The 27632-nt window shown below is 35.0% G+C and overlaps 1 protein-coding gene across 1 annotated transcript in view; it reads right to left on the reverse strand.

Moving 5' to 3' along the window:
• LOC131152195 (uncharacterized) overlaps nt 1-17888 on the reverse strand; it is a 30016-nt gene extending 12128 nt beyond the window's left edge. The window contains exons 1-2 of the mRNA XM_058103917.1: nt 16468-17888; nt 13306-13555 (exon numbers count right to left, since the gene is read on the reverse strand). Coding sequence (XP_057959900.1) covers nt 13306-13555; nt 16468-17734 — 1517 coding nt within the window. The 5' untranslated portion in view covers nt 17735-17888. The remainder of the gene's footprint in view (nt 1-13305; nt 13556-16467) is intronic.
• Nucleotides 17889-27632: the final 9744 nt, after the last annotated feature.

Here is a 27632-nt window from a genome sequence, read left to right on the forward strand (position 1 = left end):
ATGTTTTGAAGCTCATTAGACCTTATTTGTCATCATCAAAAAAGGGGAGATTGTTAGTCTAACATGACTTTCGAATCTCATTTTGATGATAACAAATGAAGGTTAATTTAACATGTGTTGTTAAGTGATGATGTTTCAAGAATGCTTAAATGACAAAGTTCAAAAGATCAAAGGAAATGCAAGTTCAAGATCACCAAGGAACATAAAGCCACACTTATCTTCAAAGTGATCCAAAGGAAGCTCAAAAGAACCAAAATGATCAAAAGCATGTGGAAACCTAAAGTTGACTCAAGCTCAAAGTCTAAGAGGACTCAAAGCAAAGACTCATATGAAGACTTCAAAGCTTAGAGTTTTTAAGGCTTTAGGATAAACTATGTAAGTACTTCATATTGAATATCATGTGGAAATGTTTTGAAGCTCATTAGGGTTTGTCTTGGACTCAGAGACCTTATTTTAAAACCCTATAAAATGTTTTTATAAAGTAACAAAGCGAGCAAGCTAAGTGTTTTTGAAAATTGAACTAAAAAACAGAAAATTTGTCTATTCAGGCGACTGAAGTGTAAGCCCACGCGCCTGAAAATTTTCCTCAAACGAATGAATAATAAGTTCAAGAACCTGAAGATTTTCCTAATGAATTTCTGAAAAGGCAGTGTAGGCTCAGGCGACTGACCCTTGTCACCTCAGGCGCCTAACCCTATTTTCAGTTGAAAAATCATAATTTTAAAGAACCTCAGGCGACTAACCCCGAGACTTTAGGCACTTGAACACTATTAACGAATATATGTTTTAAAAGTTTTAAAATTCAAATTTAAGTTTCTTGTGCCCCAAATTTTGTAAAAACTTGGGAAACACTCCAAGTAAACTTGGGCAACACGAATTAACCTTTTTTAGTCTATAAATACATGTATTCTCTAATCAACTTGCACCAAGCAATTGAAAATCTGTTCTTAAGCTGAAAACTCTTTTGTTCTCTCAAAGCTCTTTCTTGCTCACTCTTCCAATCTGAGAATTATTGAAATTATGAGCTGCTAATCATTCTTCTCTGAGCACTACAATATGAATTTATGATTCTTATCTAAGAGAAGTAATCCAGTGAAATTGTTATTGAGATTCAACTCGATTTCTTTTGATATTTGTTATTGAAGTATATAGTGATTTCAATTGTACTAACAAGCTCTATCTGAGAGCATTCTTTGTACAAAATAAATTGTTTCTTATTTCTTGTTTCTTGACTGTTCAAGTGATTGGATCATTGTAACCGAGCGTGGGGTATTGCTTGGAGAGGGGGCTCCACCCTAAAGGAGGGTTGTAATCGGTTTGTTCCGCCCGCAAAGGAACGAGTTAGTGGAATCCTTAGGTGGTCTTGCCTAAGGCGAGGACGTAGGCTAGTGATAAGCCAAATCTCATAAAAAATCTCGGTCTCACTCAATCTCTACCCTTTTCTATTTAAATTTCAGCATATACAAATTGTATTTCAAAGTGCAAGTTTGCTGAAAAACTGAGATTGAAGAGACTTTTTAATCTAAGAAAGTACATTGGTAATATTTTGCGAAAACCTTAAAGGGAGTACGTTGATTAACCGCTTGCGGAAATCTTTATCAAAAGGAGCGCTTAAAAAATCATTCATACAGAGCTACAAACTGAAAATCGGCAAACGCTGAAATAAGAAAATGCTGCAAGCTTTCACAATTTGGTTAAGTATTGTGTGATTGGGTAATTGTTTATTGTTTGGTTTGTGATTGGCATTTGGCTTGTGTTTGGATTGTAATTGATTTAACATTAAGTCATTCTTGTGTGTTTGCTTAAGTTTTCCAAAGGTTGAAAATTCAGAAAAACACTTAAAATAAATTTTATAAACCCAATTCATCCCCCCCCCCCTCTTGGGATAACACCTTGACTTTCACGTGTGAACGTTGTCTTGTAATCCAAGATTTCTTCGATTTTATCACGGTTCTTGGGTATGGGTAAAGGTGGGGGCAAAGGCAATTTAGGGGTTTCATGTTTATAAGGAGTGGAGAACGGGGTGGGATCACCTGCAAGGTTAGAACTGGAGGGTTCCTCAAAAGAAGATGCTTCAAGAAATGGGGTTAGATCCTTAATATTAAAAACATTGCTTATGCCAAAATCAACAGGAATATCAAGCATGTAAGCATTAAAACTTATTTTTTTTAAAATTTTGAAAGGACTCATCTTCTTAGCATGCAACTTTCTTACCTTTCCTACAGGAATCCGTTTGGGACGAATACAGATCATAACCATATCACCATCTAAAAATTCTTGTAACCTGCAATGAATATCATCACTAGATGTATAATGTTCATTGTTCAAGTTAATTTTCATTCTTATTTCAAAGTGTAGGTCATGTATGTGCTTAGCAAAAGCATCAGCTTGTTCACTCACTCTAACCTGTGGAGGTAATGGGACAAGATCTATCGGCTTCCTAGGTTTATAACCAGTGACAACATGAAATGGGCTAAGGCCTGTGGTTCTATTTAATGAGCTATTGAATGCAAATTCAGCCATCAGAAGACACAAATTCTATGAATTTATGTTCTCACCTTCTAGGCATCTTAATAGGTCTCCTAAACTCCTATTGACAACCTCGGTTTGGCCATCAATTTGGGGCTGATAAGCACTAGAAAACTGAAGTTTAGTACCTAACATTGCCCACAAAGTTTTCTAGAAGTATCTGACAAACTTTAAATCCCAATTTGAAACAATGGTCTTGGGAAGACCATGCAATTTCACAATTTCTCTAAAAAAGATGGATACAATTTTTGAGATATCATGTGTTTTGTTACATGGAATAAAATGGGACATTTTGGAAAATCCATTCACGACAACAAACACAGAATCATTCTTCCTAGCAGTCCTAGGGAGTCCTAAAACAAAATTCATGCTAATATCTTACCAAGGGGTATGGGGTACTGGTAAAGGAGTGCATAGACCAGTGTTCTGCCTTCTACCCTTTGCAAATTGACATGTTCCACAATGAGATACAACTCTAGCGACATCCCTTTTTAGACTAAACCACAAGAACCTATCCTCTACCATAGCAATGGTTTTATCCCAACCAAAGTGACCTGCAGCACCCTACGTGCAATTCCCATACTAATTGGTCACGTAGAGACGTAGAGGGGATACACAACCTAGTTCCTTTGAATAGGAATCCTCCATGGATTACATAGTCTGGATGGGATCTGGATAGTCCTTGTAACAAATTAGAGAATATGTCACAGAATTCCAAACATTGAGAATATGCTTTCCTGATGCTCTTGAAGCCTATTACTCTCACTTCCAAAGTTTGTAAAGCGGCAACTACTCGGCTCAAAGCATCAGCAGCTTTATTTTCAATACCGGCGCAGTGTTTGAGCACAAAAGTGTACTGCTAAATATACTCAATCCACTTTACATGCCTATGATTTAGTTTCTTTTGAGTGCTTAGGTACCTAAGGGCTTGGTGTTCAGAAAAGAGAACAAACTCCTACGGGAGTAAATAATGTCTCCAGTGCCTTAAGGATTGGACACAGCATAGAATTACTTATCATAGGTAGAGTAACGTTGCTTAGCATCATTCAACTTTTTGCTGAAGAAGGCAACAGGATGTTCCTTTTGACTTAACACTCCTCCGATGCCAACACCAGAAGCATCACAAACTACTTCAAATAGTTATTGAAAATCAGGGAGGTGTAGTACAAGGGCTTTTGTCATCCGCTCCTTAATGTCTAAGAAGGCTTTTGTTGCAGCTTTGGGCCACACAAACTCTCCTTTCTTAAGACAATTTGTAATGGGTGCCATGAAAGTACTAAAATTCTTAATGAGTCTTCTATAGAATGTGGCTAACCCATGGAAACTTTGTGCATCATGAATATTTCTGGGGATAGGCCAATTTTGGATAGCGTTGACCTTCTCAGGGTCAACAGAAACTCCACTCTCGGATACAACATATCCTAGAAAGATTATCTGAGAAGTCATGAAGGTGCACTTTTTCAAATTTGCATATAACTTCTGTTCTCTTAGAACTTCAAACACGCTTCTTAAGTGATCTAGGTGCTCTTTCCTTGTTCGACTATAAATCAAGATGTCGTCAAAGTAGACAACAAGGAAATGCCAAATGAAATGTCTCAAAATCTAAGTCATCACTCTTATGAAGGTGCTTGATGCATTGGTAAGACCAAATGACATTACTAACCATTCTTACAAGCCATCTTTAGTCTTAAATGCAGCCTTCCATTCATCTCCAGGCCTGATTCTAATCTAGTGGTATCCACTCTAAAGATCAATTTTAGAAAAGATCTTGGAACCAACCATTTGATCCAACATGTCATCCAACCTGGGTATAGGAAATCTATATTTGACTCTGATTTTATTGATGGCTCGACTGTCAATGCACATTCTCTAAGTTCCATCTTTCTTTGGAGTAAGAAGGGCGAGAAATGCACATGGGCTCATGCTTTCTTGAACAAATCCCCTACTTCTCAACTCTTCAACTTGCCTCTTCAATTCCTCGTGTTCTTTAGAATTCATCCTATAGTGAGGCAAATTGGGTAAAGATGATCTTGGAACAAAATCTATAGTATGTTGGATATCTCTCGTCGGAGGTAACTCATTTGGAGGTTCAGAGATAACATCACTAAATTCAGCAAGTATAGGTGACACTTCATGTGGTGTCTCATTTTCAAGAGTAGAGGAGTCATTTTCCTTGGTTACCACAATATATAGACAGCCTGTGTCTCCTTACTCTCTTGCTCAAATTGCTTCTTGCTTAGAACATGCAAAAAAGTTCCAACTTTCTCTCTTCTTTTCAAGCTTTTCTTTTCTATATCTTGTTTGTCCTTCTTAGGCTCTAGAGGACTCAAAACAATCTTATTTCCATTGCACCTAAAAGTATAGTGTTGGCTCAACCATTGTGTGAGACATCAAGATCATACAACCAAGGTCTTCCTAATAGAATGTGGGGAACATCCATAGGAAGGACGTCACACCAGATTTTGTCTTCATAGTCCACAATCTTGATAGGGACTAGACACCTATGGCTTACGGGCATAGTTGCTGCATTTACCCAAGCAACTTTATATGGATTGGGATGGGCTTCAACTTTCAATCCCAATTTTTCTAAAGCTGATTTTGATATCACATTCATGCAGCTTCCTCCATCGATGATCATCTTGCAACTCTTATTTCCACACTTGATGTAAGTATGAAAAATAGAAGTTCAGCATCAATCCTCTTGTTCTCGAGGGGTCACCATGATACATCACATAACATTCACTAAAGCATTTTCTTCTTCTCCTATAGGTAACTCATCCTCACTAGCTACTTCTTCAAGAATATAAGGGTGTTCCTCTCCCGACTCTTCTTCTTCATCCTCTCTTTCAATTGCTAAGTTTCTAGTAGGCATTGCTTAGCAAAGTGGCCTTTTTTATGACACTTGTAGCACACATCATTCCCAGAAATTTTTTTGGAGGACCCATTCATAGGAGCCTTTCCTTTGTCCAAGGGCTGCTGGACAGTGGGATTGCTACCTCTTGAAGTGACTTGACCCGTGTTGGTAGGTCTAGTCCTCTCATAGGATGTCACTTTTCTCTGGTAAGTGTCATACGAGGTGTTTCCAAATTTTCTTCCCATTTAAGCTTTACTCATCTGCTCATAATCATGTGCCAAGTTAAAGGCATGCTCAAGGGAGTCACAACTATTTCCTAAGTACAGTTTTCAAGCCAATCCTAAACCTAGAAATCGGTTAGCTAATGCTCTCTTCTACCCACATCTAATAGATAGCTCATCAAAAGTTTATCTTTTAATGTTATACCACTCATCCACATTAACACATCACATTTTGGAAACTTCAATGTTCTAAACCATAAAGCATAGCCGGCCTTATAGCCATCTTATAAAACTTTCCTTTTAATTTTAAGGGTATTCTACAATCACACAACACGCCTGACACACACCTCCATTTTACCCAACCTGCATTAATTCTATGTATTGCATCTTCTTCAATTTTTTCTACTACTTGAATAATAAATCCAAGATATCGAAATCTATTAGTGCTATTAATTTCTTGATTATCAAGTTTAATCTTCTCTCCACTATTACTCCTTACATTACTGAAATTACATTTCATATATTTTGTCCTATTCTTACTTATCCTAAAATCTTTAGACTCTAATGCGGTTCTCCAGAGTTCTAACTTAGATTCCACTCTGCTCCTACTTTCATCAATTAACACAATATTATTTGCAAATAACATACACCAAGGGATCTCATTTTGCATATTCCTAATAAGTTCATCAATCACTAAAGCAAAAGCATAAGGACTCAAAGTAGAACTTTGATGTACACCTATTGTGATTGAAAAATCTCTAAATTCCCCTCCCACAATCCTAGCAATAGTCACTACCCTATCATACATATCGTAAATGACCTCAATATATCTACTACATACCACCCCTTCTATTCTAAGACCCACCAAAGAACGTCCCTAGGTACTTTTATCATATGTTTTCTCTAAGTTAGTAAAAATCATATGCAAGTCTCTCTTCTTTTCCTTGAACTTTTCCATTAAGGTTCTTAAAAGATAAAACAGCTTCTATTGTTAATCTCCTAAGCAAATAACCAAATTGATTTTCTAAAATCCTTGATTTTAGTCTTATTCTTTGTTCAATTACCCTTTCCCACAATTTCATTGTATGGCTTATAGTCTTAAGCCCATGATAATTATTACAATTTGAATATCACTTTTGCTTTTGTATAAAGGTATTGGCATGCGTTTCATCCATTCCTCGGGCATTTCTTGGTTTTATAATAATGTTGAATAGTTTAGTTAACTAAATATTTCATTTATCCCCTAAGCATTTCCAAACTTCAATTGGTATGTTATATGATCCTATAAATTTCCCACTTTTCATTTTCTTTAATGTCATCTCAACTTCAAGAACTCTAGTTTTGCAAATAAATCTTCCATTTTTAGTCTTCTCCTCACTTGGCACTTCCAAGTTCAACCTTTCATTTGGTTTTCAATAAACAACTTATCGAAGTATCTCCACCACTTTCCTTCATGTCTTCTTCTCTAGTTAAGACATTATCATTCTCATCCTTTACATATTTTCAATTACCTAAATCTTTGCATTTTCTTTCTCTAGCTCTACCAAGTTTATAAATGTCTTTTTCTCCTTTTGTATCTAATATAGTATATAAAATATCATTAGCTCTATGTTTAGTATTTTTATACAAGTGAAAACCCATTTCATGGGCACAAATGAGGTTCCAAAGAAAATTATATTCATGGTAAGAGATCCAAACAAAACAAAAAAAAAAAAAAAAACAAAACAAAACAAAAAAAATAAATGTCTAGACAGTAATGTCCATGAAACCAAGTAGATAAACACTTACCACCTATAGTATCCATAAACAAAAGTAGCTAAAGACTCCAGCAATGCAGTAAAATGTGATTTTTGGTCCAACAGCAATGCAGTAAAATGTGTTTCACAGTTTTAGCAGCATTTTTTAATAGAAATCTGTTCACCAAAATTAATCCCTCTTTTGGAGGTTATTAATAGTCAAAATCCTGTCCCAAATTGCTTCCTAACAAAGAATTCATTTCATATAGGATCTTTGGCTTCCAAATGGCTTTCCGGGGGAAGTTAGCTTTGTTTTTCAAACATGATTTCTTTCTTCCAGATTTTTATAATAGGAGGTGGCCTGCCTTGGCCATATTGAGTCAATTATTATTCCAAACACTGCATCAAAGAACATGGAGAAGGTTTGTAGCTCCCAATCGTGAGCATTTCTCTTGAAAGGAATGTTCCAAGGCACTCTTCTAATAGAGCCGACAAAACAACAGCTCACCAAAGCATCTTTGTTGCGGAGCAAGAAAAAGTTTTCAGCAAATTAGGTCTTCAAACCAAAGATCATGTTAGAAAAGAATGTTGCCCCCATCCCCACATTAAAATAGAGCAGAGAAATCATTCCACCCTTGTCTTATCCATGTCCAGACCCCCATTCTGATTCCTGTTTATCCTTAAAGGCCCACCCATAGTGATCTGCTAAAGCTTGATATACATTGTTGACCCACAACCTAACAGCTTAAGCTTTTAGGTAAAGTCGTATTCTAACATGGTAGGTTACTAAGAGGTCCTTGATTCTAGTCATGTTGCCCGTGTTCATCGTGTGGTGTTTAAAAAATTATTGTGCTCCATATCAAGGGTGTTATTTATCATGTGTTTATCTCTCCATGTGTTGTCGTCTACACGTGTGGGGGAGTGTTAAAGCTTGATACACATTGTTGGCCCACAAACAGCTTAAACTTTTAGGCAAAGTATACTCCAACATGATCAAAGTCATAATTTGGCAACAATGACTTTTCTCCACAAATGATCCCTCTTAGTCATAAAACTTCAAAGCCATTCCCCCAAAAGGAGCTGCGTGGAAGAAAGCAAGGGAATATAATAAGAGTTTATCAATAAAATTTCATATTTTATTTCCCATTGTGGTTACTAGAACTCATTTATTATGTTCCCTCTTTAAAGCATTTATCTCTGGCTAAAGCCTTCACAAGATAGACAAACTACACACCACCATAATGTCGTTGCATCCTTGCGCCTCCCAAACCCTCTAAAAGGAGTCAACAAGAATTCCTCTGAAGAGCTAGAAAACATCCAGCACTCACTGAGCAGACCAAAAGCTTGTTCCATAAAGTCCAAGACATAGCAAAATCAAGGAGGATATGAGCATGTGCCTCACCACTAGCTTAACATATTATATGCATATCAAGAGATAAAGCCTCAATATAACCTGATTTGTAACAGATCCCAGCTGTTAACTCAATTACGAATGACAATCCACACAAAAGCTTTAATCTTAGAAGGAACCTTAGCTTTCCACAAACAATTAGCAAGAAGGAAAAAACTACGAGGATTAAGTTAGGTGAGTATTTTTTTTTATCAAAGAGGAAATTGTATTAAGGAGAAGATTTAAAATCTAAGAGAGAATACAAAATCTTCAAGGGAAAAAAAATAAAAGGAAAAAAAACAAAATAAAGAGAACAATTAAGAATCTAAGAGAGGATACGAAATCCTCAAGTGAAAAAAAGAAAAAAACAATAAAACAAAACAAAACAAAATAAGGAGAACAATCAAGAAAACCCCTCTTTAAGCCCTTCTTACAAATTAGCTAATACTTGTTGGCCTTTTTTACTCTTCCTTCACCCCCATCCAACTGAACTTCATTACCTCCCAAATCAGACATCCACAGACCATATCATCATGGAGCTTTGAGTTTCTAGGTCCTTCCCATTTATCTCCTCCCCCTAAGCATGCAAAATCCCATCCGCAAACAACTGTTTTTTGCCCATTCCATCATTGTCATAGATTGGGATACCCTCCAGACCTTCCATCAGCAATGGAGGCATATACGACAAATCCCCAAATAAATCAGACAAATCAGAACCATTGCCAAATTGTTCCCAAAATTCATATAGGAGCAAAGCACCATCATGATCAAATTGACTAGCCGCAAGACCATCATTCTCCAATATTTCACCCCATTTTCTCTTCTGCTTTCATTTACTAACCCTCCCAACCCCTTCTGACCACTCAAAGATTTCACAATACACAAGCTTCCTTCAGCATTCATACTTGAGTTTCCCTTGCCAACCTTATCCCCCCACATCATCTCCTTTAATCATAAAATCATCCTCCCATCCTTCATGATTCATTGTCAAAAACCCCTAGCATCATTCACTAAGGGCTGTTTCAAGGTCTTGTCCCCCGCCCCACCAAGTACATATAGACTTCAGCCAGCCTCCTACACTCTCCATTAACCTTGTCACTAACACTAGTGAGCAAGGATGAAGTGCTCATATTCTTCTTCCCCAGTTGGATGCTTCCAGAAATAGTCCCTGACTCCCTGCATTGTATCGTCTTTCTCCTTATTAACCCTATTCACATGCCCAGAACCCTTCTTGAACAAACTGGAGTATTGAGGACTCAAACACCCATCAATTTCTTGGGTCCATTCCTTTAAAGCCCCCGAATGGGCCTCAGCTTTATCACCGCCCAGGCTTGACCCCCCTTCAGATTTATTCTGAAGCTTGTCACAAAATGGGTCAAAAGGACCCAGCTAAATCCATTGGACATGAGCTTGGGCCTGACCGAAACCTGAGGCATTTAAAAATTGGGCAAGCTCACAACTTAAGGCATTTGGTGTTGGGGTCTGTTCACTCAGCTAGTCCACCTCAATACCTCTATTGTCTAACATTTAGCCCAAGTCCAATATAATCATCAAACATCTTGGCCCACTCCACCCCATCTTCAACACACTCCCAATCTCCCAGCAAGATCCTAGCCACCTATCCCTTCATCACTACCGGCGATGATCGAATTGGCTGTTTTGCAAGTGTTGCTGCTGCATCTGCTGCTTCGCCTACAATTTACAGATGCCTCGTTGTAAACCTTCACCTGTTTTTCCATTACCAGTACCGAAGATCCCAGCCAATGTGCAGAATTCCTTCACAAACTGCTGCATGCATTCCCTTTTAATCCTCCAGGAATGAACACCAAAAAGTGTCTTCCTTTCCATTCCAGTCCCAGCTCCTAGGATTTCCCAGGTTTGCGGGTCAAATCACTCACAATTCTCAAACTACTGAGTTTTAACACTTCAACAAACGACAACCCCTTTCCAACTTGCCAAAATCCAATGCCAATCCCTCCAAAAACTACTTTGCCACCACCGAAGAAAGTCACACACGCGCTTCATTTCAGATTACATTGAGAACAGACAGAGAATCACCTTTACTTCCCTTTGGTTTAGATAAATTGAAATCCGTCCGCTCCTTTCATTGTCTGCGGCATTCAGAATACCTATGAGGTTTTACAAGAGGAGAGAGAGGAGAGAACCACATATAGTGGGAATGATTTCAATGCTATTAGATTTTCTTGAGAAAAATTAGAACCCTCAATGTAATTAGTTGTAAATTCTAAGTCCGGAAAATATTAAGAGAACTAAGATAGAAAATATCAAAAGCATACAAAGTCCAAATCTTGACATTCCCCATTAAACTAATAACAAAAGGGATCAAATAACATAATAAAAGAAGGAAGCTCCAAAGTTCTTAAACACCAAGTTACCATGACCCAGACCCCCCTCGCTCTTGGAACTACAACCCATCTCGGAAGATATCTTTCCTCTCCTCCACTCTAGACAAAATAAAATCCCTCATGATCCTTTCACATCTATTAGCAACCTGAACATGAAATCTTAAGCAAAGAAAGAAAATAAAGGAAAGTTATCAAAAGACAAGCACGGATTAAAGTAATGCAATCCCCCATGGAAAAGAACGCCCTTCCACCTGTCAAAAACAGTGTTTTGAAAGGCATTTTTGAGGCGCACCTTGGTGCGTTTTGGGACAAAAACGCCTCAAGGCTTATGTGTAAAGGCGTAAATCCAAGAAAGCATTCGCCTCAAACAACAAAGCGTACGCCTCAGCCAAAAAACCACGCTTTTTTACGCCTCATAAGCAAGGCATACGCCTTTCGGTCTCCCGCGAAGCTTCTTCTCCTCTGCTCTGTTGCCGAAGCCTGACGAAGCCTTTGCTCTCTCTTCGAAGCCTGGACAAAGCTCGATGAAGCCTCTGCTCTCTCTTTTGAAGACTCGACGAACCTCAACGAAGCTCGGCAAACCCTCTGCTCTCTCTTTCGAAGCCTGGATGAAGCTCGTCGAAGCCGACAAAGCTCAGCGAACCCTCTGCTCTCTCTTTCGAAGCCTGGACGAAGCTTGACGAAGCCTCTGCTCTCACTCGAAGCCTCTCTCTCTCTCAGCATCTGCTCTCTCTCTCTTTCGAAGTCTCACGTGTCAGTTCTTTATTCGTCTCTCAAGTTTTTGTTTCATATTTTAATTGTTTAAATTAAATCTTGCTGCAGCTGCTGAAATGTCTGAAGCTGTTCAAGGGGCAAAAAAAAAAGATTTTGTTTGGAAATAGTAAATACATAAAAGATTTTCCCTATTATTCTAACCTTTTTCTCATTTTAATACTATATATATAATTCTTTATTTATTAATTATTTTAAAAAATACAGTCCCAAAAGGCTTACGCCTCAACGCCCTGAGGCTTATGCCTCACCTCACAGAGGGTAAAACGCCTCGCCTTACGCCTTCGCCTTTTAAAACACTGGTCAAAACATTTAGAAACTTAGCAACCACAAGATCCCAAAATCTCATTGTGCAAGGATTACCAGCTTAGGGAACTCCCAAATAAGTCAAAGGCCCACTCAAGCACCCCACAACCTACAAGCCTAGAAAAACTAGAAATCACCTCCAGACTCATATTAAAAGCCCTTAAACCATAGAAAACTAACCTTAAGCCCCATGACCAACCCAGAAACCTGCATAATATTAAGCATATTACATAAGGAGGGTCTATCCCCAAACAAAAATAATATAGATTCATCCACAAATTTTAAGTGTTATGGCCATTGTATCCCTACCCGCCACCATACCCAAAACATAACCTCTATCAACTGCCCTCTAAATCATCCTACTCAAAACATTTGCAGTTGAAATAGAAAGGAAAGGGATGAAGATCCCCTTGTCTCATCCCTCTAGAGGTCAAAAAGGAACTCTTGGGTTCTCCATTAATCACCAAAAAAGTACCAAAATGCACCAAATTATTATTTCAATGAATTAGAACTAGACAATTCTCAGATGCACCAACATTTTCATGAAGCATTAGATTTGGCAAAGTTTCCACACAAATACTATTCTAGCAGCCAAGTACCATCATAATCTTATGTGAAATTCACATAGTAATGTAAAGCAATGAATGAATTATCAACGGTTTGCCCATGTTTATACAGAAAAATAGTTTGGTCTAAGAGCAAAGAATTCTTATTTCCTCACATAAATATCACATAAAGGAAAAAAAATTAAAAAATAAATAAATAAATAAATAATAGTTAACATCAAATGCCACATTTTGAATTTCAACTACCACAATTTAGCTACAGCTGCCTGACTAGTAAATATTCATAGAATCCTATGATCCTATCCACTGTTAAACTTGGCTTAAAAATTGTCTTCCTTTCAAATGAAAAATGACAATCATGGAAACCAAAAGAAGAGTATACAAACACTTCCTTAAAACCATATATTAAACTCTCTTGAAATAAGATATGAATAACTAATAAATAAATACTATAATTTTAAAAAATAATTGCAGCAAAAGACAGTGAGCATCTAAACATCATGAGCATAATAATAACATGAGTTGACACAAATAACAAGAAGAAAATTATAAGATCAGACTTATACCTGACACGCCTAAGATACTCTAATCCATCTTCCGGAGGTCCAGAGTCAAAATTCGGTTCTCCAGCAACATAAAAAGCAGGTCTCTGAATGCTGCTATAATATTCATCACTATCTTCACTACACTCTCCTTCTAGAACTGTGCAGCTATCTTCACCATTAACATGATAAGCCTCCAAGGAATTCACGTTTTCTATTCCATTATCTTTCATGCCTTCCATTTCATTAACGAGATCCTGAGAACACACTTCCCCTGAAAGGTATCACAAAATTTCTCAAACATTTTAGAATCAAGGAAGCTTTATGACACATATGTTTATATATATTATATATGCACATACTTGTTTGTATGCATGCGCATATGTATATACGCATGTATGTATGATGCATGCATGTATGCAAAGTTGCAAACCAAGGAATTATTAACCAAGTGGTCAACGCATTAAAGGCAAACATGTAAAAGCACCTTCTTTTTCTAGTACCAAGTATTGGAACATTGAAATCATTTACACGTACAAATATTTTCTTCCTTTCTTTCAGTTTACAATTGCAGTGTAACATTTTGTCATCTGTATAACAAAGGTGAGTTAAATCTAAACTATGCAACAGCAATGACTTCCATGTACAAGAACTGTACACTAGTGATATTCACAGCATAAACTATTGTACACCTAGGCATACAAATTAAGAACAATGTGTTGCATATGTTGCACATAAGATCTTTTGCAGATTGCTTTTGAACATTCTTCAATGCACATAGATTTTCAGATGGCTTCCTCTTCCTTTTGCAGCCACCACACCTGTGCACAACAGAAATTGAACTGCATCAAATTGACACAATAGAGTCAGACATTAAAAAAGAGAAGGGATTAACGATGAAAAGCATTTAAAGATGAACGGCTTCAACATTTTTGGAAACAATGTTACAGTTTTAAGAATGGTTTTAAATAATAATAATAATAATAATAATAATACTCAGGAAAACTTTTCATGAGAAACTTAAGCACATTTAAAAATGATGGGGGAACATACACACATAAATATGCAGCAAAGAGATTGTGTAACAGTTTTTTTATTAAAAAAAAAAATGCTATGAAAATGTTTGATAAGAAGCTCAAGTAGATTAAAAAATAATGGGCAACACACACACACATGCTGCCCATCAGAAGGTGCCTCAACTAATTAATTAAAAGCTAATGCTGATAACTAAATCCAAAGTCAAAACAAGATCCACCAAATAATAGCAACCAGACAAACAAGAACTAAAACAAAAACAAGAAAATTGACAAGAAAATAAGTCAAACAAGGTCAACCATATAATCAACTATGTAATTGTTGCAAAAAGGAGGGTGAGAACATAAACATGAAATTTTCTCAGCAGATATTCACAGCTTTTTAGGGCCCAAAGGCACCTGATATTATGAATCCTATGAACAGAAAAACTTGAATCTATCATTACAACAGAGATAGATTCAATCTTCCACAACAAGGCACTGTTAATACACATATAGTGGTTCCTTTCCAGGTTGAAGGACATGACAAATCTCTATCACTGCTACAGACATTTTCCTACTAGTGTCAAGATCAAACAGGCTCCTTACAAAGTTCTCTTAAAACAGTAAAATCAAGGAGAGAAAGGAAGAAGATGAGAAGCTCATGGAGATGGCTGGAAAACACATTAAATTCCAGTTCAATTTCCAAACATCAACCAGCTTTGTAATACAACATTCTAATTTATAGGAAAGAATAGAAAGATGAAATAACAAACCTACCCCAAGCATTTAGATATTTAACTAAACTTAGTACTATCAGGCTTAGGAGTTTGGACTCAACAAGCCCTTGACTCTAGCCTTCAGAATTGGCCTCCCAAAAGGGCAAAGTCAATCCATCCATCCATCCAACAGTTGACTTTTAATCCTACGTCACCTAATTTACAAACAAAGGAATGACGTAAAGATCACTATCCAGTTGGAAAGATTAGTCATTCTCCACAAGTAATTACACAATACCAAGGAGTTACACAAAGAACAAGGAATCTAGCTGAAAAAATTAGTTGAGGACTCGTTCTCCACAAGTAATTATATAAAGCCTGTCCAATCACTATGTTTTCGTATTGCCAGCACCACAAAGATAATTTTTACTCCATTTCATCACTATGATTTGGTCATTCCACTAAAGTTTTATTGTATGAGGATCACTTCAATCAGAACCAAATGCCACAGAGACAAATAGTTGGTAAATAAAACTTCTTAAAGCATTTTTCAGAAAAATTAAACTTCCAATTAAATAATATCTCAGAGAGTAAATGGAGCTTCTTCTTTTTTTAAGTATCAAAACATAGAGATAATAAAATATTTTACCCAGGCTATTTGTTCAGACATATAAACAAATTCCCAGAGCCACTTCTCAGCCTATGCATGACCTAGAAACTCTTCAGTAATCTTACACAAGAACACCTATATATCCTCAGACAGGTGAAATTTCATTCAACTCAACTTAAAATATTAACAGAATTGATAGTAGAACTATAAAATTCTTATGGAATCTACCAAGGTCTAACTAAATCCTACATGTCGCAAGAATGTGATGAAGTCTTGAAGTCTTCTCTCAATAATAAAGGAAAAAAAGCCTAGTTAATGATCTTTCATCCTTTAAAAAACGATATTTTAGAATGTTCTTAAAAATGAGCATTATGCAAAAGCTGGTCCATGTACTTAGCTAATGTTATCACCTGCACTCAGATGCAACAAAAGCAAACATTTCAAAGAAAGAAAGATAAAGAACGAGTATTGTAAGAAAACAGATGGCAGCACACAGTAACGCACGAGACAGATTCAACACCCACTGATTTATGTGGACTTGCCTAAAGATGTGGACTCACCTATCCCACCAAAGTGAGGAGAAAACAATGATTCAAGGTTGAGTATGTAAATGTAATATGTCATCAACAATGTGGGTTCATGAAACTCAGTAAATACAACAGCAGCAAATTTCCACAGGAACATCTGAATATGGCATCATCCAACAAGTTAACAGACAGACATTATCATTTTTCATGAATAGCAACTTGCATAACGGTGCCATAGTAAACACAAACAGGGAATAAAGTACCTAATAACTAACTAATAAAGCATAAAATTAACATGAGAACAAACAAAAGCATACCTAGAAATGCAGGAGGCTCTTCTTTCTTTCCAAAATGCTGGCGAGGATCAAAGTTCACCCGGATATGCTTCTGATGATTACAACTGGCAAGGTCATTGTACTCCCCTGCCACCACAGGACCGAGCATACAGTATACATCATTCCACATCTTTTTCTGCCCTTCACAATTCACAAATCTCAGGGCCTCCATCTGCTTCCTGGAGTAAATTCTCAGAGTCCCACCTCCAGCCTTTTGACAAACATTTTGTGATTCAACTGAGTGGCTTACAATATTTTGCTTTCCATTCGTCCCCAAAACCTTCTTAGCACCTTTCCCCCTCCTTCGGGTCTTTTTCTCCTTCTTTGCATCTATTTCCGAATTCACATTCTTCTTGCCATTTATTTCTGAATTCTTGGCACAATCCACCGATTCCATATCCTTTGACACAGAAGGTGACTGAATCAATGCCGTTTCATCTATTACTTCAATGTTTAAGCAACATTGTCGTGGCGCCATTTTCTGCTTTCCTTCAATCTTTGACATATTCTGAGTGTAGTCTTTATTCTTGAATGAACCGCCCATGATTCCCACTGAACTCTCAGAATCGGCAACTTTGATAACGCAGGCAGCTTCAACTTCAGAGACGGACCCAATTTCAGATTCGACAGAATGACCCTTCTCCTTCATTTTCAAGAAGCAATCTTTCAACATCTCTTGGCTCTGTTTAAAAGCTGGAGAAGGAGTTCCCAAACCTGCTTGGCAATCCTCCACAACAGAACCCATCTGAACTTCCAGCATAGACCCTTTCTCTCCAAACCCGTTCTTTAGACAACCAAATTCTTGAACTCCAGATAACCACACTTCATCTTTCGCAGGACTCCTCGTTTCTGTGTCCCCCAGGACGCAGAACGAGACCTCTTCCCCATTCTTTTCGCACTCTTGAGTCAGAGTTATACCAAAACCCAGCATACCTACTTCACCGTTTCCTTGCTTTGCTTCAGTCTCAGATAAGAAGCCCGCCTCGCAATCACCGGGTTCTTGCATATTCTCGCAGCACCTGACCTTCTTCTGGAAGAAAGTGCCGGAATCCGAAGCAACACAAACGATATCGGCCAGTTTTCCTTCGTCTCTTGATTTGGGATTCTCCGTGACGTTTTGGGACTGAACAGTAAGAGAACGACGATCTTGTTGTTGCAGGGTATCTGGCTTGTCTTCGGTCCCAGAAACAACCTCCCTAATTCTACGTTTGAACCCAACGCAAGTATCAGGATCCAAATCATCTGCCATGTTCAGACTTCTGAAAGAGGGCGAATCTCTACAAGCGTGTATCGAGGAGTGCTGAGTAAAGCTCTTTCGGAAGGAAAATCGGGTTAGAATTTAGGCGGGGGAAAAGGAATAGGGACAGAGGGTTTTATAAAGTTGTGTAACTGTGTTGTGGTCCTGACCGGAATGAATATTAATTCTTCTTTTATATTTGATTTGACATAAATAATAATATCATAATATTAATATTTAATTTTAAATTTATGTGGTATATATATATTATAGTATAAAAATTATTATATTATAATAAATAAAAAAGAAAATCTCATCAGATAAGATTATTTTGAAACAAACGTTAGGAATGGAAATCAACCATTTTGATTTCAATTCCTAAAGTTGATTCTCAATTACCAAATATCATCTAATAAGAATTTTTTCTCTAATATCTTCTTTTGAAAAATATTAAATTTATCTATATAATATTAATAATTATTTCAAAATATTCTTTTAACTATTTACAACTATTTCAGAGTCTCTAATGTCATAAGGGATTTATCCCTTTAGCATCTTCTTTCAAAAATATCAAATTTATACCTATAACTACCAAAGATTATTCAAAATATTCTTTTAACTACCTACAACTATCTCAAAATACTCTTATAAGTGTATCAAATTTATTCCTATAACTACTCATAATCATTCCAAATACCCTTACAACTATTTACAACTATCCTAAAATGATCTTATACTATTTAATTATTTGTTATTTTTTATAATTTTTAAATTTTTTAAAAAAATAGAGAGATATGGAACACGCACTATGGCTAGCTTTTATCATTTTGATTTAGAGTGATGGAAGACATCTAATAATGACATTAGATTTGTCCATGTGAATTTGGGAGAGATCACTCATGTGATGGGTTGGGTTAAGGTCATTTCAAAACATGTTTTCAAGCTTTAATTGTTATTTTCTTCCATAGTTGTACATGGATGCATGTTCTACAAGATTAGATTTTGTGTGCAAGAAGATTGATGGTTCTTCAATATCCAATATAAACGCTCTTTCATATGGAAATTTGTAGTGGAGGATTAGCATTGTTATATGAAGAGGAGATTATCCTCAGTTGAAGTTCAGTTGAGGCTTTCGTGTTGCTCCTCTATAAGGGATCATATCGCACATTCAAGTATTTTTGGAGAGTTTGCGTCTTTTTCTTCTTTTTCTTTTTCTTTTTTGCATTTTTCTTTCACATATGCTTTGATTGTTTGTCTTTCATTTAATGATTTATATTTCTATGTGTTAGTCGTCCCAGCCCTAAGAGTATATAGTCGAGGGGGGGTGAATAGACTCTTTTTGCGAAATATGTTTTTTTTTACAAAATAAAAACTCTTGGCAAGATACAAGAAATTATATCACAATATCAATACAAATCATGCATAAGATATAAAATAAAGAGTGTCAGGGAGAGAAAGAACAACATCGGTATTTTTATGTGATTCGGTGCCAAGCCTACGTCCATGCCTTAGCGCCAAGCTAAGGATTCCATAATCCACTAAGGATACTCCTTCACCGGCGAAGAAGTCTTACAACTCGAGAACAAATTCCTATACTTGGGAACAAATCCCTACCACACTCACCAAGAGCCTTCGCTTTGGTTCACAAAGAATCTTACAACAATGGTTCACAAAGAACCTTACAAAAGATTGAAAATACAAATTTAATGCTCCTTAAATGAGCCAATATGAAATACAACCGAATCCTCACTCTATTCTCTCAAGGAATGAATCTTACAAGATAAGTGAGTAAGAGAGGATTAAGCACTTATGAAGAATAACTAAAATGCAAAGTGCAAAGTGCAAAGTGCGTAGGTTTTGGATAAAATGATATTTCTCACAAATATGATCAACAATGTTCAAAACCATGTTAATACAAGTCTAATAATTTGTATTTATAACTCAAGAGCCAATGGAGCCGTTGGGGGGAAGAAAAATTATTTTATTTGGTAAACTAACCGTTTTCTGCCCGTTGGAGCGGTTCTGCTTGCTAGACTCGTCAACGAGCCCCTGCTCTTGTCGACTAATCACACACTGCAACTCGTCGACGAATCCCATGTATTCGTCAACGAGTACCCTGAATTAGAAAAAGTCATCAACATGAAAGTTGTGGAATTTTGTCTTAACTTTTTAGGGACACCAAGATCGTTCTTTTTGGACTTTTTTAGAAAAAGTTATGCTTAAAATACTGAAAAGATTCAGGACTCAAGGCTGCACTACGGTAGTAATGATTGTTTTGTTTTTCCTTATCAAAAAGCGTTTTAATGACTTAAAACATTCTTGGACAAAAGTATATGAAATATATTAAGTCTAATGAAGATTAAAACTTATCCAAATAAGTTTCCTTTTGAATATAAGATATCTTATTTAAAAAAACACGTTTGAAAACTCATTTTGATATCTTATATGTTTAGTATGTCCTTTTATAATATACTTGACTTTCTTTGAACCTTTAGGACATAAAATTTGTTTTAACATAATCGAGACTAAGTATAAAAATGTTTTTAAAACTAAAATGTTAAAAACTTGTCCCTTTGAAAACATATTTGAGTTTTAGGTTTCATTTGACAAACTCTTGCTTTAACTTAGAAAACTATGAATATTGAGTTTGTGACTTTAGTGCAATCCAATATACACATGTGTCCTAGTATGCATGCATTTACTCAACTCTTGCTCATAAATCATGCAAGAAACACACTAATAAGAGTTATAGAACATACTACCTTACACAACCCTTATTACAAATTATTTTACAATTAAGCTTCCTTTAGTTGTGCTTGGGTCCTTTCGAGTACATGTCCATTTGATCTTTCCTTCTTGACGTATACTCGGTCCGATATTTACCTTCGATCCAATAATTCATGTACGAGTACCTGTACTACATGATTTGTAAAGATAGGAAAACACTAGGAATAACATATAGGTTAATATCATCAAAACAGATTAAACAATTATGGTGTAGCCACTAAGGCTAACATTCTCCCCTTTTTTGATTATGTCTAACCTATTACTAATTTACTTAATCTTTGCATTTGTATTTATAATAATCATGGCTTGATATGCAAAGATAAACTTACCTAAAACCACAAATGTTATCATCAAAACAATGCAATTAAACTCACATAACCTCTAAGACTAACATTCTCCCCCTTTTCGATGATGGCAAACCATTGGTGTTCTCCTATAGGGTGAAATTAAAGCTCCCCCTTAATTTATGCATATTCTAGAATGATACTAAAATACGCCCCCCCTTACTTTATGCAAATAAGGTGTAAAAATATTTAACTATATTTTTCATATCTATTAGATATTTAAACATGCATACATAAAACAAGTAAGCAATTAAAACTTTCATATTATCTTTGAATTATCACATGCATGCTCCACATGCATTTTCCATACATTTCACTTCTCCTCCACACATAACACCACACAACATTCTCTTAACAAAGAGGACACCAAAATATCTTCTCTCCCTTTGATTATCATCAAAAAAAGAGAGGCACAATTCATTTTACCTAAAAATGATTTCTCTCCCTTAATCTAAGATTCCATGGTGGTGAGGTGAGTGTGTGCTAAATACATATACCAAAATTTTGGATACTAAACCATAATATTAGAAAAGCCTAGATTAGTTTCCTTCCAAACTCATGAATGATGATTTAGAAGTTAAACTATTTATTGTAGATCAATCATTCAATGATCATTCAAGAATGGGCATTTTCAAAATAAGCACAAAATATTCATGTTTGTAATTTAAGCATGGTAAATATATCCAAACTACTTGGTAAAGAGCATGTGTATAATTTAGAGCATTATAGGAAAATTCAAAGGATTATTGAAAATTTTGCATGTTTTTCAATATAGCATACAATGTTTAGGATTCAACATACCCCACTACTTATTCAATTATTCAGCATGCATTATAAAAAATTCATAAAGTTCAACCCATATGCAATGGATTTCAAGCCATGATCATTCAATATGCAAAGACTTATAATTACCAATGAATCGCCATGCAAATAATCTTTTTATCATGCATCATTTATAAATATTCATTAATGACAATGTGCATGAACCAGTCTAAGTAACCACTTAAGGTTAAAACACTAAGTTCAACTTGGTCACTGTACTGATACTGCATAAGATTTTTAAAAGTATTTAGAATTTAAAAATAAGTCTTATGAAGTCATAATTTTAGTTGATTAGCTAGCATGTATGTCTAAAATAGATCAATGAATTCAACATACAAGACCCTAGTCAACTACCAGCATGCAATGCACAAATCTACATCGGCCAAGTAGATGATGTTCAAATCAAGCATGCAGTTAGTATATCCAATCAATATAAACTATTCATCAAATAATATAACATTTAGAAAGTAATGGATAGTAAACTTTCAGTTTACACAAAGCATCCAAAGTGAGATATTTCTAAAATAAGTACAATACAATGAAGTATTTATTGGAAGAACTTTAGATTTGTTGCTTCCCTTAATTATATAGCCCAAGCACAAAAATTTTATGATCTTCTGAATATATTAATCATTTAAGCTTCAAGATGAGTTTAGGGCTATATGTGCAAAGTCTATAATTAATTCCCTAAAACTCAATTTTGTATGATGGACAAAATATGCTATATTTTAAGATATTCATACAAAAGCATATGTATATAGCATTTAAAAAATGATTTAACTAGTTAAGATCCTTTGTCCATTTAGGGTTTTTACTTAATTATGCAATAGCCAATACTATCATATAATAACCAATAATAATAATAATAATAATAATAATAATAGTAATAATAATATATGTTAAGCGAAATAGATTGGATGTTTCACTAAAGTTTTCATATTGGCTTGATTTTCCTAAGGTTCTTAGTATAATAATAATGTATACTAAAATTTAAAATTTTAAGCACAAAACACTATTTAAGCATTTAAAACATTATTACCCCTTATAACCTAACAAGAATCTTATGAGTAAAAAAAAAATTCTTTTAAGATAGCATGCAAATATAACCCATGATTCAATAATGAATTTAACACAATATGTAAATCATGAATCATGACATGAGATAAAGTAGAAGGAGGAAGATATACCTTTTCAATTAACTTAACTTTATTTGACAATGCTCTTAGAAAATAGAAGACATGTTCTCCTAATTTGCCACTGACTATATTCCTCAAACATATGATATCACAAATAAATGCTTCATTTTAGAATGCCACTTGTTGTTATGATTATTTTTACTAAAATTCAATTCATAAATGCTATATTTAGATATTCTACTATGTATTCAAACAAGAGCATATATCATCAAAACGAATTATGTGACTAAGAAGAAATACATCTTTGTTTTCATAAGAGATGGATTTACCTATCATAACATGCCTTTGAACTTAATTCAAAACCTTAATAACTCATATAGGAAAAACAAGATTTTTCTATGTAACATGCTATTTCATCTCACAAAACAAAAACCAACATTTTTCAAAAAGAAACCAATTGATAGTGACATATACAATTAAAGCATCATATTGGTTTTATAATTTCAATCTCATCAATATTGGCACGATCCTTCAAAAATTTCCAGCAAAATAATTTAAACAAATTAAAATACAAAAATTGGAATTTTCTCATTTTGACCACTACAAAAATAAGTGTTTCTAATTTAGCACTACGACAATTCACTTGGTCAACACTTATTTCATTTATCCTAGGTTTGGTCAAGTCTACCTAAATCCTATTTCCTAATCCTAGGTCCCAAGGAAATAAGTTAAGGAATTCATGTGTTTCCTTTTGGTACTCATTCCTCCTTGGGTGTCAATAGGTTTTTCGTCACAACCCATTCCATTTTTCTTTCTTTGCCTCTAGCTCCTCTAAAATGGGCAAAAATATCTAATATGACCATTTTTTTCACAATATAGACAAATCTTGTTTTCATGTGAGGGTCTTGATTTATTTGCATTATTTTTGCTTATTGGGGCATAAACTTGTGATTTATAAGATGATTTTGAATTCTTTTTGAAAACATTATTTTTCTTAACTTCCAAAGATTTCTTGGAGTTTTCTTTTCTTCTTATTACTTTGTCATGATCTTCATTTTTCTTTTTCAAGATAGTATTTTCCTTTAAAACATTTTCAATTTGATTTTTCAAATTTTTCACCTCAACTTGAAAAGATCCATGGTTTTTTTTAGCCTTTTTTATAAGCCCCTCATTTTCCATTTTTAAAGAATAATTTTCTTCTTTCAAGATAGAACAAAGACAAGGTTCCTTGCATTTGGATTTTGACAATTTTCCTTCCAAATTTTCTATCTTTTCTTTTAAAGTTTCATGCTCTTTTTGAGAATTTAAAACAAACTCTTCATTTATCCTTTTAAGGTATTCATTTTCTTCTTTCAAAGAATATTCCATTTGTTTTGACAAAGCAAGCTCTTTCTCAATATTTTTGTTCTTCCTTTTTACTAAAAGTAATTCATGAAATAATTTAACACAACTATTCACAATTTTATCATATGAAGGTGCATAATCCTCCTCATCCAAACTTATTTCATCTTCTTGTTCGTTAGCCATGAAGCAAAAATGTGCTTCTTTTTCATCGGTGGCTAATCCATTGATTTGATGACAAGTAGCACCATTTATGGCATTATGATCCACATTTAGAAAATTTTCATCATTTTGATTTAGAAGGCAATTTATTATGTCATGCCTAGAGTTAGTACAATCACAACATTCAATGCATGACTCTTTTTTTTCTTTTTGCTACATTCTTTTACTTAAAAGTTTCTTAAATTCTCTTATGAAGAATGCAATATCATTATCTTCAATTATTTCTTGTTGATTAGCACAAGATGATTCTAAGACAAGACCATTTTCTGTCTTAGGTTTTTTTAGATTTCTTGCTTCTTCAATGGTCATAGATGACTTAGGTAAAGATTGGAGAATTTTTTTAATATAATCTTCTAATGAATAAATTCTACCAAATGCTTTCAAGTTGTTTATAAGGTGTGTGAACCGAGTGAGCATGGAAGAAATTTCTTCACCATTATTTAATTTAAACAACTCAAATTCTCTAACTAGCATGCATATTTTTTTTTGTTCATTTTGAGATGGGTTTCCATAGATGTTTTCAAGTACATTCCAAATTTCTTTTGCGGTTTTACATTTGCAAATAAAACTATGTACAACATCATTTAAACCACAATAAATAATATGCATTGCTTTAAAATTGAGTTCAACTAACCTTTTTTCGCTTGGTGATTGTTCAAATAAAGCCTTTGGAATATCCTTATTTTTCTCTGTGATTGAGAAGTTTCTTTTGGAGATGATCTACCATAAATTTAAGTCGTAAGCCTAAATGAAGATGGCCATTTTATTTTTCCACACGTGGTAATTGGAACCGTTGAACATCGGTGGTTGATATACAGATCGTCCATGCGAAGAGGTGCTCACCGAATACTCCATTGATCGTTTATGCTTTGAATTTTATTCCGAAAAATACAAGCACCTTACTCTGATACCACTTGTAAGTCGTCCCAACCCCGGGACTATATAGTCTAGAGGAGGGTGAATGGACTCTTTTTGCAAAATACGTATTTTTCTACAAAATATAAACTCTTAGCAAGATACAAGAAATTATATCGTAATATAAATATAAATCATGCACAAGATATAAAATAAAGAGTGTAAGGGAGAGTACAATACCAATATTTTTACGTGGTTCGACACCAAGCCTACGTCCACGCCTTAGCACCAAGCCAAGGACTATGCATCTAATCTTCCTTTGGTTGTACTTTATTTAGCATTTTTTCTTATTCCCTTGTACTTCTATTGTTTCTTTTCAATTCATTTTCTTATTTGATGGTTTTTTTTTTTCTTTTAAATTTTCCTCTATTTGGTTGTATCTTATTCTTTAAATCCTTCATTTTCACAGTTGTTTGTTGACGCGGTTGTTTTGACAATGACATACTATCGTTATCTTTCGTTGGTTTTATTATCTTTTTCTTTATATTTTGGTTATTAGTGATTGTGTTCTTCTTATTCAATTGTTGCAACTGCACACCACTTAATTTGATTTCCTAGGCATTGATCGAACAAATGTCTCTTTCAATGTTGATTACAGTTTTCCATTTAGGGTTCCTTAGAGTTTTTATATGCGGATACATGTAAAAGGTGATGGTTTAAAGATCCAAATTGGCTTCAAAATGGATTGTTCACTCGCATTCATTTCTTTTCTTACTTGGGATTTTTTAGGGAGGATTGACTTACTCGAAACATGAGCAGTTCGGAAGCTATCCCAAGTATAGGAGTTCTGTCGTGTAATATTTAGCCAAAAAACCAGATCGTCTTATCAGAGAATGCAGTTTAACTCCAAATTTTACGTAGTTCCAATTGAAAATAAGAAATAAAAGTCACTGAACACAATTTAGATTCGGGTTTTCTGGTTTGTTTGAGATTTCTTTTGACAAATTAAAACAACGTGCAATTTAAATTATAAATCTTAACACGCACTAAATTAACAACTAAATTACTAATGAGAAACGATCCTATGTTTAATCAGCCAAGTAAGAATTAAAACCGACGTTGAACTTCAGACAAGGATTAAAGACGATAACTTCTCTACGTAGCTTAAGCATGCAATAAAAAAAACTCAATCAAAACAAGAACCAATTTTTTTACGCAATCAAGAACTAGAACAAAATTAAAATTTAACAACTAAACAATAAATGGAAATACGATAAAAAATTCGGACTTTGATAAAACTAAACTTCAACTAAAATCCAACAAAATTTAATTCTAAAACAAAGAAAACAAATTTAAATCCTAAAGAATGTATTTTTTTCTTTTCGTATTTTATTCTCTTTTCTTAATAAGAAACCAAATCAAACTTTAATCAATTAAACAAATAACTCAAGAAAAAATTAAATCTAAACTAATTTAATTAAGAGAGAAAGAAAATAACAAATCTTAATAATAATACCCAAACAATAATTAAAAATTAAAACTTTAAGTGAGATTCTACTAAAAAATAATAATTATTCAAATATTTAAAAGCAATAACAAAAGAAAACTAAAGGAAAATAGAAGAAATAACAAAGAAAAAGAAAGGGAAAGAGAGAGAGGGAATAAGTTGTGGGTGGTCGTGAGGGTCTTAGTGCAGCAGTAGAGGGCTGGGCAGTAGAGCGGTGCAGGTAGAGCAAGAGCTTGAGTCTTTGGCTAGAACAGCAGGGGCTTGAAGCTTCTCGGCAGGGCCTCCAGCAGCAGCACACAGCACGATTGAAGAAGTGGCAGTAGCTGCAGCACAGCCATGAGGAAAGGGAACTGCAGTAGCACAACAATCGTAGGATCAATTTGATGCTGTAGCAGCCGGCAGATAGGGAGTCGCAGCAGGGAAAGAGAAGAGGGGAGAGGGAAGAGAGAAAGGAGGAAGAAGAAGAAGAGGAAAGTGAAAGGAAGAGCCGAGAGAGAGAGAGAGAGAGAGAGAGAGAGAGAGAGAGAGAGAGAGAGAGAGAGAGAGAGAAAGGAAGGAGAGTTGGAGAGGGGCAGCAGAAAAGAAGAAGGGAAAGGAGAGGAGGAGCTCGAGTGCTGCTCTCTGAAAGAAGAAGAAAAAAAGAATATATAAGGGAGAGGGGGGGCCAGCCCTGCCCAACGCATGGAGGACCCGACTACATGGTCGGGTCAAATAAAAAAAAATATTTTTTATTTTTTTTCCTTTTCTCTATTTCATATTTCTTCTTTCTTCTTCTTTTTGTTTCTTAGTGAACAAGCCCACTTTTGACCATCTTAAAGCTCGTATCTCTCGAATATTAAAAAAAAAAGCTGTAGATAATTTTCTCGTCTTTCCACTGAATTTTGAATCGTCTCGAT

Source organism: Malania oleifera, chromosome 3, assembly GCF_029873635.1.
Source record: "Malania oleifera isolate guangnan ecotype guangnan chromosome 3, ASM2987363v1, whole genome shotgun sequence".
In the NCBI taxonomy this organism is placed as follows: Eukaryota; Viridiplantae; Streptophyta; class Magnoliopsida; order Santalales; family Ximeniaceae; genus Malania; species Malania oleifera.